The sequence below is a fragment of the Falco punctatus genome (genome assembly GCF_963210335.1).
Source record: "Falco punctatus genome assembly, chromosome: 3".
Taxonomy (NCBI): domain Eukaryota; kingdom Metazoa; phylum Chordata; class Aves; order Falconiformes; family Falconidae; genus Falco; species Falco punctatus.
Window position 1 is genome coordinate 29,418,828 of NC_137582.1, and position 12,309 is coordinate 29,431,136.

The 12,309-nt window shown below is 39.7% G+C and overlaps 1 protein-coding gene across 9 annotated transcripts in view; it reads right to left on the reverse strand.

The window, feature by feature from the left end:
• The window catches only part of VPS13B (vacuolar protein sorting 13 homolog B), a 477,951-nt gene that overhangs the window by 455,893 nt on the left and 9,749 nt on the right, over positions 1–12,309 (reverse strand). For all 9 annotated transcript variants that reach the window (XR_013926946.1, XR_013926947.1, XM_080380100.1 and 6 more), the window contains exon 3: positions 9,649–9,792. Coding sequence is in view for 7 of the 9 variants with exons in the window: in XM_080380100.1 (XP_080236226.1) it covers positions 9,649–9,792 (144 nt within the window). In the remaining 2 variants the exon portion in view is untranslated. The remainder of the gene's footprint in view (positions 1–9,648; positions 9,793–12,309) is intronic.

Consider the following 12,309-nt stretch of genomic DNA (forward strand, 5'->3'; position numbering starts at 1 on the left):
AAATATGAAACAAAATACCTGTGTTCTAGTAATCTGCTCTGAAGGAAAAATAATAATAATAGTTTTCAAAGCATAGGAGAAAGCAATATATTAAACTACTAAGACTGAAATATTATCACAGATTCAAGAAATTCAGCACTATTCCCCAAAAGATTCATAAATGTGGAAAACTACTCCAATGTGTCCAAAATTAGGATTGTAGCTTTCCAAAACAGGGCATCCTGACAAGGTCCCACCAAAACAAATGAGAGATTTCTCAGCTAGTCAGGTGTTCCGAGGCAAATTAATTAAATTATGCATGTAATCAGATGAGGGCAGCATGCTTAAACAATGTATTTGGAATTACCTGTAAAGAGCTATGAAAGCCTAAAGGATCACTACCCAAAAAAACACCCCTCCTCCCCACACCTATCAAGTGGCTTTAATGTTTTCTCACCTAACCTATTTATTCATTTGGCTGCCCCAGCCTTCCTCCACGTGCCACACCTTTCTGAATTATCCTTTCCTCTTGCTGTTTGGGAAACCCAGCCATCTTCAACTGATGTTCCACATAAAACCAACTAACTTCAAAAGGCGTGCTCCAAACACATGCCTTGTGCTAAGATAACACCACCTTAAATCTGATATAGATTGTGAAGTGCCTACTTCTGCAAATATGCTTGGGACTCTACAGAAAGTCAGAGAGGACTCCAGAAGAGCTCTCTTGGAAACACACATATCAGGCAACCACCCGGTTAACTCAGACTTTACCTGCTGAAGGAAGAACATTGGAGCTAGAGTCTCTGCAACTGCAGGGTTGTTTAACAGCCTACAGAAAAGTCATGTATTAAATGACATACAGAGCTAGCACCACACAAGCACGTGAAAAAGAGCTTAGCCTCCAGACCTGGGACACCAATTTGGAAGTTAAAATGAAGTTCATGTGCACTTATATGTACAAAGAATTAAAACTTTAATGTATATAACCCACGTTTATACATAAGTAAATATATTTCTGCCCTTGAATTGAAAGGACAATTGAACTGGTTTTTTGGAGGGCAATGAGATGTTTTAAAACTTTAGAAGTGTTATTTCCTCTTTGCCAAGACCATGTTTCCCAACACACAACAGACATCTTAAAAGACAATGAGCCAGTCTAGACCAATATAGCCAAACAGTAAAAAAAAAAAAATAAAAATCTGTAATTCTATATATTTTAAGTTTTAGGAAAGTAAAAAAGCAATTCAGAATATATCACAAGAAGCCTAGTCCACATGCCTAAGACAAATCCACTGCATGAGTACACTAAAAGATATAAAATGCCACAAATCATGGCAACGCAACCAGGAACTTGACGTCTTGAACTTCAACAAAACCCCAAGAGTTGACAGGCATTACTACTTCTAGAAAAAAGCTGGTTTTGAACAGTGGTCCTCCACCAGTATAGCAGCTATAAGATTGCATGTCCACATCCAAATAGCTTTACAGCTACCAGCACTGCATTATGAAGACTGTTTCAATCGTTTTATTGCAAACTGAAGCAAACCATCAGTTTAAAAAGAACTCGGGGGACAGAAGCAAGACATTTTAGAGCTAGACTTCTGTATTGTGAAAAGTAGAAACCTCCTACTCTCTACAGGTATTGAATTAGTTTCCCACAGTACTTCCCAGCACAAAAAAATTGTGGCAACACTATGAGGTGCCTATGCATGATGAGACCATATCTTGAGGTTTGTCACTATGAAGAACATAAGGACTTGTTCATGCCTAACAAAGACATTCCATCACGACAATCTGAAGTGCTGCTGCGCTGCTTAGTTGTGCCAGTGTCCGTTACCTTCTTTGTTAATCACTACATCCCCATATGCCTAAAATTCTTCCAATTCACTCTGAAATCTTCTTGGCAAATAATCTCATACCAGAACATTCTGCTGTTTATAGAGTTGAAGACACTGCTGGAAGTAGGATATATTAATTTGCTGTTTCCTGTCCATTCCAAATACATAGATATCAAGTGCTGGTACTTGCCTGTAATATGGGACCTGCATGACTACCACAGACAGTTTTCCTTTTTCTAGTTTGAGAGAGACTGCATTCTGAGAGACCAATTCCAGAATGTCAGCAGAATGTTTGCTACTGAACTCATTAGAAAATGAACAGTGATAAAAATCTATCATTCTGGAAGCTAGATTCTGCTTTCTTACCACGTAAACTTTTTCCTGAACCCTTTGAAAAGATAGACATAACTTCACTACAGTCTCAGAAAATACTAGAGGGATGTGTTTTTATAAAAGAGACAGTAGAAGTGGTGCTTGCATCATGTCCATAATTAGATGTTTCATGAGATGACTACTGTCATAGACACGCTAACTATGAAAAGCATAGAAGCAGGATTAAATGTGGTTTAGATCTAGACTTTCTGAACCTAGACAGCCAGAACACTTCTGAAAAAAACTCAACTGGTCTAGCGGGATTCACCATGCTCCTAATCTCAGACCGTACCATGGCTGGTGATCACAGAGTACCCATTCTATTCACAACTCACACAAGACAACTGTTCTCATTAATTTCAGTTAGCAGCTGGAGCTCATCAGCATGTGCCTAGAGTATATTTTCTTTTTAGTGTCACCCAAAAGATATCTAGCTGATTAGTTTTGAGACCACCCCATGATGGAGGTCAAAGAACAGTAAGCCTGGACAACTAGATTTCTTCAAAAGCACAAACTTACTACACCACAAAGAGGTACGCAGAGAAGGTCTTCTCCAGAAAACAACAGTCACACTGAGAAGGGGCAACATTTACTTACTAGATACTATTACTCCAGCTGCTACAAGCACTGAAGGGAAAACTGAACTACAGAGACAGCTCCCGGAAGCCTCCTTATTTTGCAACACCTACACCAACACAGAGCCATACCCTTGCCTTGCATTCTCTTCATGACACTTCATAGTTTGCAAAATGCATCCATTTGAGCACACAAAAAAAAAACCCAAAAAAAACACCTACTGAAAATCATTGGTGTTACACAATCTCAAATACATTTTGTAACAATGACCAGACTGATTTTAGAGTCAGAGATTCATTTAGGTTGGAAAGGGCCTTTAATATCAGCAAGTCCAACCATTTTTACAAGATCACTCTTGAAATGAACCGCATTCAAAACCTGAGCTCCTTAATAAGAATACAGCCCCAACTACATTTTTGACTGCTTTTCTGTTCCTGAATCTGCTACCACAGTAAACATGCCTAACACAATGTATTTAGCTTCTCTTTTTAAACACATACAATGTTCACATTTGCAGGACTAAATATTTCAAGGAATGAAACCATCAAGTTTTAAATCTTTCTAATAAACATTTAATTTTCAGCCAGTGGGAGACAAGCTGGCAGAGAGGAAGGGAAATACATCTTCATTATATGTGTACTGTCACAATAAAGAGACTGGGAAAATGTTACAACAACCAGAAAGTTCAGTTACAATGGGTACTCATACGTTCCCTGCCTTGCTCAGTCCAATATTTGGCTGCTCAGAAAAGTATCCTCCTAGTCATATCCTTCTCACATAAAGCATCACATGTATTCTCAGGATACTGGGACAGTTTATCATGCCTTGTCCTAATGGGCATTTTTAGGAGCTAGGTACAACACGGTGGACGAAGACATCACCCAGTATTGCATGGAAAAGAAAGCAAATAGTGCTTACTATCCTAAGTCTTTGTTAGCAAGAACACCTATAAGCAAGGCTCACCCACACTGACTGATCACTAGGATTAGGCCCGGATTGTCCCTCTTTGTCTGTAGGCAGCATGCCAACATCAGAGGCTCTCCTAGGAGCCAGGCACAAGTACAGAAGGCATCAAGTGGGACCACTGATATCTTTCATCATAATCAGCGTCAGACATCTGAAATCACCATTACTTAGCCCTGAAAAGGACTTCAAAAAGAAATATGCTGACAAATCCACATGAAAATAATCCAAAATTACTAACATGGTAACTGGCACTTAGGCAAGCAAGCCAGCTGTTCAGGTTGAGGCAACAGAATGGAAGTGGAAGGGCTTCTGCAGCTAGAGTATCAAGAAATGTGCCCACAGGCACCTTCTGAACAAATTCACAAAGGCAATTTCTTCTTTTGCAAGCAAAATTACTGCAATCTAAAATGGCAAATACCTTGCTTTTAAAGTCTTTCATATGAAAGTGCTCGGGGGGGAAGTAAACTAATGGTCCCTCTTACTTGCCCAGCTAGAACATATGAATATTAATTCAGCTTTAAGCAAAACTGTTCAGTATCACCTCTTCAGCCACTCAACTGAAAACACTGGAAATACAAAGAGAACAAATGTCTGAACCAAATGCTGCAAGGCCTTTTCTAGCAGCTGTTACAGCCTGCCTTTACTGTTTCTTCTGTTAGAAGAGTAAGTTTACTACATGTTTTTGCAAGAGATTTGTGGGATGTGGTATTTGTCCCTTAGAAATATCATATCCTTGAAAGAGAATCTCCTACCTAAAAATACTTCTTTTCACATCAAACAATTCATAGAAAACATATAAAAAAAGGGCATAAAACCTAAATAAAGTCCCTCCCAAACCTTCAGAAAAGATTAAACTACAAGTCCATTTACACAAAGGATTTTGTTGCAATTAAAAGTAATATGGGAAACTGTTCTTGTTACTTATATATACATATTTGTATGCACGCACACACAGAAACAGACAAAATCCCCTTTGTTAAATTAAGCTATTAAAACAAATACAAGCAGCATGAACTGGCTGATTAATGATTAATTTCATATTCATCATTTACCTGAGATTACAATTCAATATTAGCCAACAACAGTTTGCTTCCTGTACTATAATCTTCACCTTAAACTTTGCACACAAGTGTTAAAATTTCATATCAGATTTACTGACTAAAGATACCATTATGAAAATGAGTAAGTACCAAATGAAAGTATTTCAAACAAAGACCTCTAGCTTCTACAGAAGCAAATGAAAAGCAGAAAGGTGGGCCACTAAAGACCGTTAGTCCTCTGACTTCAAGTCTTACCATACTTCTGGTGTCACTGAACAACATACATATACACTCAAACAGAAAAAAACAGTACCATTTGTCCATACAGCCACATTCAGTTGAACTACTACAACCCAGGTGAGAAGAAACACAGCAAAGCACTGCTTCAGACCTGGAGCTAGCTGTACCACCCAAGCAAAAACTTCATATAACTATACCCTCAAACACAAGCCTTCTCTCTTCATTTTCAAAGCCCTTCATAACCTGCCTGCACACCCTATCTACCATCTTAATCATTTCCCAGTCAAGATCAATTTCTGCTTTCAGCATTCTTTGGTGGCAGTCTCTACTGACTGTCAGATAAGAATATGTGTCTGCTATTCTGATATGCATGCTCATAGGCTGTTTCTCCACTGTTTCCACAAAGTTATTATATTCCTTCAAAACCTTCTTTGTAATGCCTCATAAAAGGAACAGTGCTTAATTGTCTGTATGCTGATCCAAACAACTACTTGGTTTCCCTGTGCTTGTATCTAACAGCCTTCCCCGATTCCATTCTTAGTTATCCTTGGGGTAGAAAGAGTTTTCATCTTCATAGTGCATCAGCGTATTCCTGATACTATATGTGCTGATTAAAGGTGATGACTCAAAGTGAAATAGTAATACAGATAATACATTTCTCCTTGAATCTCCTCATTTGCGTCAGTACCAAGACTTAAAACCACAGAATTCAAGGTTGAATATAAGGAAGATTAGTTCTGTGGTTAGTTATGATGTCAGGAAGGTGAAGGAAACAGACACAGTCTTGTCCTTCCCAATTTGCTGTCTGAATTTAAGCCTCTGGTTCAGGCACTGAAATATGATGGCATGGAGCGGGGAAAAGAAATGAGCAAAAAACTTCAAACAGCTTTATATAACAACAACAAAAAAAGCATAGGAAAAAAAGTTAAGGACAAAAAAAAGAGAAAAATCCTAGAACGAAACATAGCATCAACAGAGGTTTAGCATTGGAATTTCAATTCTAGATAAATGTCCCAAGAAGAAAAAAAATAGATCTTTAACCACCCTCTAAAACAATACATAACAATCATAAAGAAAACCTCATGGGAGTCAATGACTATAACTTAACAAATACAAGTCAAGTGTATTTCAGAACTATGTTTAAGTGTGCAAGAACTTATTTCAAACTGTACTTACCACCATATGTTACCAAACACATGAAATAAATGGTCATACTTAAAGCTCAGTGCTGCAAAGGATTATGTTCAGGAGCAATAAAACAGACACAGTTGCATTAAGCTGACAGACATCAAAAAAAAATTACAAAATGCTCACACCCAATTTCTACTTCAATTACTGGCACTGACCAAATTCATAACCAAAAGAGCACGTACAACACATGTTCAATAGAACACCACTTTCACCACTGCAAAGTTCTATTCCTGATGCACTTCATCATTTTCTTATAAAGTAGCCATATTTATTTAACATTGTGGGTTTAGAAGTACTAGTATCACCTGTAGAGAAGGAAAAGAAGAAAAGCACAGAAAAGAGGGGAAAAGTAATGACCTTCAAAACACTCAAAAGTCAAAATTAACTGAAAATACCACTAATTCTACACTGTGGGTTTTGTGTATCACTGGTGAACTTACCACATACATTTCTGCTTAGAAAAGGAGAATAGTGGCATAAAACTAGAAGCTGAGCAGTTGCTGTCTACTCCAGACATTTATCTCAGCTAAAGAGATACTGCAATAGCATAAACAACAAAAAAACCAAAACTAACACTGAAACTGAACAAACAATGACAGAGCATCACAGTAAAGTACAGATGTACTAAAGCACTCCCAGAGGGCTGATACCCTTCAAAAACATACAAAGGGAGAGAGCTTTTTGTTCCCCAAAATCTGCAGGGTCCACTGGACAATAGCTTGAAATAATGTAATGTATTTTAACTCCCATACATCTTCAAAATACACGTTTTGAAATAGCTTGTTTCCAAAGAATACATGTCACACTAAACCGAGGTCAGAAACCTTTATTTTTTCACTCAGGTGAAGTTATACATGTGCTCATTAGAGGCTTCACCTGAGGAAGGAAATGCAGGATCAAGCCAAGCCATTTTTGAGAACTAAACTAAACTTTCTTGCTGATCATCCTATTCACTGATATGAAGTTCTTAGGAGAACAGTTCCTGCTGGAGCTAAATTCACTGAAAGTTCATTTTACTACCATCTTCCACAGAAATATTTTATTTCATTCAGGTTTCTTAATTCATTTATTACAAAGACTTTTGTACAATTGACAGTTGCACAATGACAATTTTTTTTAACCAAGTACACAAAAGAATTTGTCAGAACATTTTCTTTTTATAAAACACTTTCAAATAGTAATTTAAGAAATAAAATTCAAGCTGTCATCTATTTAAACCATATCCTCAGAAAACAGCATAAAAGAGTTTTCATTTACATTCCTGTTAGTCAAAGATAATCCTTCAATGGCACAGACCCAAATTTTACCCTCCTGAGTGTACATGCCACTGAATAATTTGTTCAAATGTCAGTTGCAATTTTCAAAAATCCTTTCTTGCCTCTGAATCTTAAACATCTGTAACAAATACTTGTTTTGAAAGTGCTTTACATGCATGACACTTGACCTTTTGCTGTATGCACTACAAAATTTAAGGTTCAAATACCATGCAAGCAGGAAATCTGATCATTCCGGCAGTAGCCATCTGCATGGTCCAATATCAAATATTAGTTCTGGGTTGCACAAAGTTATGGGCTACAAATCTTTCTCTGCAACTTCTATAATTAGTTGCAATTTGCTGCTGCTAAAACACATTTCTCATGGAACATCTAACCTCGAAATCTTACCTTAACATTGAAAAGTACAGAGCATTTGGCTGTTTGTGTGCATACATGGGTGTATATGCACATGCACGTATACACATAGATTAACTGTAACTACAGAATGCAAGCACACACTTTGTGGATGGCACACCTAGGACTAGAGATTTCTACTCCAGTAACAAAGGTCTTTTAGCTCTGGAACTGTAAAAGAATATTACAAGCAATATCAAACATAATGAGAAGTGTTTTCCAGTGTTCTTGATGGCTTATACCTCATTGATGTTAAACGCTGTCGTGGTTTAACCCCAGCCAGCAGCTAAGCATCACGCAGCCACTTGCTCACTCCCCCTCACCCAGAGGGGTGGGGAGGAGAATCGGAAAGGAATGTACAAGTCAGGCGTGGAGATAAGAACAATTTGATAATTTAAACAGAATAAAGAGGTAAGGAGAAAAATAATAACAGTAACAATAATAATAGTAACAAAATGGAAAAGGGGGGGGGGGGGGGGGGAACAGGTAAAGCAAAAGCTGTGCAGGCAAGCAAAGCAAAGCAAAGCAAGAAATTTATTCACTGCTTCCCATGGGCAGGCAGGTGTTCGGCCATCCCCAGGAGAGCAGGGCTCCGTCACGTGTAACGGTTACTCGGGAAGACAAATGCCATAATGCCAAATGCCCTCCTCTTCCTTCTTCTTCCCCCAGTTTATACACTCAGCATGACATCATATGGTATGGAATACCTCTTTGGCTAGTTCGGGTCACCTGTCCTGGCCGTGTCCCCTCCCAATGTCCCGTGCTCCTCCAGCCCTCTCGCTGGCAGGGCCCAAGGAACCGAAAAGTCCTTGACTTAGCGTAAACATCACCCAGCAACAATTAAAACCATCAGTGTCCTATCAACCTTGTTCTCACATCACAGCCAAAACACAGCACCATACTAGCTACTACGAAGAAAGTTAACTCCATCCCAGCTGAAACCAGGACAAGTGTTAACAGCTCAGCAAGTACCCTAACGAACACTTGGGAGCTTTGCACAAATTGTAACTTTCTTTTGCATGACCCTTAATATAACTAGAGGACTCCATGTTGAAATTTAAATATGAACAAGGCTCAACAACAAAGAAAACAACACACACCACCCTGACTACAAAAAAAAAAAAAAAATTCAACATCAACATACTCAAGTATTTTTTGTTAACTACATTTCACATATAACAAAATCAAGCCACTGTGTATTTCAGCTTCATTGTGTCAGAAGGAGGTCTTTCCTGACCCTGTGAAACAGTGTAAGGGACAACTTACTGCAAGCAACTAAACCAGAAGCCCTTTGAGACCTCTACGCGTAAGAAGCCTTCCAAGTACAATCAAGCAAGTACTGTAACTTCTGAAGGGAAGAGTTATGCTCCAGGATCTTTAAAGCACTCCTTCAATAACACCTTTTGAAAAATACCCAATGCTCAGCAGTGCTACACACAGCTATCTGAAGCAACTAGCACTGCTTCTGCTGGAAGCATGCAGGATGCAATATTGCTCTTGAAATTTTCTTGTCTAGTCATAGGAAAATTCTGGCAGAGCACTATTAACACGCTTTTACATCTGCAAGAACACAGCTACAGCTAATAAAGAATTAAAAATAAGCATAAAGGAAGATACTAGCCATGATGAGAATAAGAATGTAAGCCTCTCAGAAAACAAAAGGGTCCACGACTTCACATGTCTGATTCTTCAGATGGTTTTAAATAAAGTGACCTATAGAAGCTATTATTCATAACAACCTCTCAATGTTAGAAAAGCTTTCATTATATTTCTTACCTGAGCTCCATCCTTTAATTTTAAGATGCATTCCATTGTATTGATAGTGATGACAACTGGTTCTGATCCCAATTTTGTCCATGGTACATGAATCCGAAGTTCATGAATATGCCCACTTAAAAAAGTAAATGGTAGTTTCAGCTCCTAACAAAGAGAGGGGCAAATTAACCACTGAAACATCAAAATTCAAGACATTTGTAACGTAAAGTAGTACAGGTTAACACAAAACATAATTCGAAATTTATTCTCCCCCCTCAAATCAGCAGTGTGCCATGGGCTCAGCAACCGGCTTTATAATCACTTGCACACTTACATTACAATTAGTCTGCTCAAATTAGACATTTGCATTACCACATCCTTGATAATAAAAGACAGTTTAAAACCACCTCTCTTGCATGAAGCTACTGCAAAATGTGTCACTATTCAAGGGACAAGTAGTAGTGAAAGAGGCGAAAGCAAATACTTAAAATTATATGCGAGCTGCATTATTCTGAAGAACACAAATTTGGAATTAAACATTGGCAAAGCCACAGCAAGGCAATTTCTTCCAAAACATTTGAGTACTTTGAGTTGCAAGAGCTCAGTGCTCTTAAGATTGGCCCGTTGTTGCCCCATTCCCAACAAACTGCTCAGTAAATACAAAGTTATTAAATTCTTTATCGGCAAAACCACACTCCTCCTCACCAAGGCCTAACATGGATGTCACACTGCTTTTAAAAACTGGTACTAGGCAGTCCAGATCACCCAACAAATGGCTAGCACTCCACCCAATTTACACATGACATTTCTGTAGGATAGCCCCAGTGAGCCAGCTGCTCATGCACAGCATGCAGCCGCGCCTCTGCAGAAAAAAAGGTGCCAAGGTTTAGATAAATTCTTTGGACACAAAGTGTTGCAATTTCCCCAGTAGCTTCAGGGGTTCTCCTGGGAAGTACGAGCTTAATGCTTGTAACACAAAACAGTCAGGCTAGAGACCTGGTCCTAGAGCTAGTTACCAAGATTTAGAATAATGAAAATAAGTACTTAGTATGAAATAAAGAAAATACTTGATATTATGTCATAATTTGATGTCAGCACTCTCAGTATTAGGTATTCTAATGATAAGGCTTTAATGATGATATATCTTCCTATCCTTCTGATCTCTTATAGCCAAAAATGTCAGGATAGATGTTTAAAAATCTAATGGGGAAAAAAACCCAACAGACTGGAGTGGCTTATAGCCTGGTGTTTGCATCTTTATCTTAAGACACCGAGAACAACAGGTGTGAATCTTAAGTCTCCTAGAAGCTGGGTGAGAGTTTTGGCCGTTAGAACATTTTCAGTTGAAAGGGACCTACAACAATCTGCTAGTCCAACTGTCTGATCAGTTCAGGGCTGACCAAAAGTCAAAGCATGTTGTTAAGAGGCATTTGGACAATGCCCTCAAACACTGACAGGCTTGAGGCATCAACCACCTCCCTAGGAAGCCTGTTCCAGTGTTTGACCACCCCAGAAACAAATGCTTCCTCATGTCCAGTCTAAACCTCCCCTGGAGCAGTTTTAAACCATTCCCACATGTGCTGTCACTGGATCCAGGGAGAAGAGCTCAGCACCTCCCTCTCCACCTCCCCTCCTCAGGAAGCCATAGAGAGCGGCGAGGTCACCCCTCAGCCTCCTTTTCTCCAACCTGGACAAGCCCAAAGCCCTTACCCGCTCCTCATCGGACATGCCTTCCAGCCCTCTCACCAGCTGCGTTGCCCTCCTCTGAAGGCGCTCAGGGACCTTCACATCCTTCTGAAATTGTGGGCCCCAGAACCGCACACAGTGCGCAAGGTGAGGCCGCAGCGACACTGAACGCAGGGACAGGCGCCGCTGGGGCCGCTGGTTGTGCTGTGTCCCATCACCTCAGGGTGACCCAGCACCCTTGGCTGCCAGGGCACGCTGCTGACTCACGCTGAGCCTGCTGTCACCAGCACCCCCAGGTTCTCAGTTGTGGTGTTTCTTAGTAAACTTAGGGGCATAAACCTTTGTTCAGGACTTTGGCCAGTTTTGCTAGGGAAATTCTGAACAACACAGGGCTTAAGCAGCTTTGCACCTTGGCTCAGTTTTAGGTACTTAAGTGCTTCAACTCAGTACTCCTATGAATGAGTAAAGTGAAATAGAGAAGGTCCATGAAACTCAAAGGTCAGGCAGCCAAGTTCCTAGTGAATTTCAAACATCTACAAGTGGATCCAGAAAGCCTGTTTTCCTGCACCACTTGACCCTAGACCTATCACTGCTGTATTGAAGTTCTACATGAATAAAACGACAAGTGGATTGCATTTAGTACTTGACATGTTATAAAGTCTACCTATACAATATTGCTGTGAAGCTAACTAATGTCATTATTTGCCTAACATCTTGAAACTGTATCAAATCTTAGTGATATGTTTTGAAAGGCCACTATAATCTTTTTCCAAGCTGTTACCCTGCTGCAACTGTGACAAGTTATCATCTAGAGAGAGCCTCTACTTCAGGGATCCTCAAACTACGGCCCACGGGCTGGATACAGCCCCCCCCAGGGTCCTCAATCCGCCTCCCTGGTATTTTCAGAACCCTCCCACCCCCCCCGCCCCCAAGCAGCCGCAGATGACTGCCTGCCACTTCATCCATGCGCCGGCCCCGTTTAAAAAGTTTGAGGAC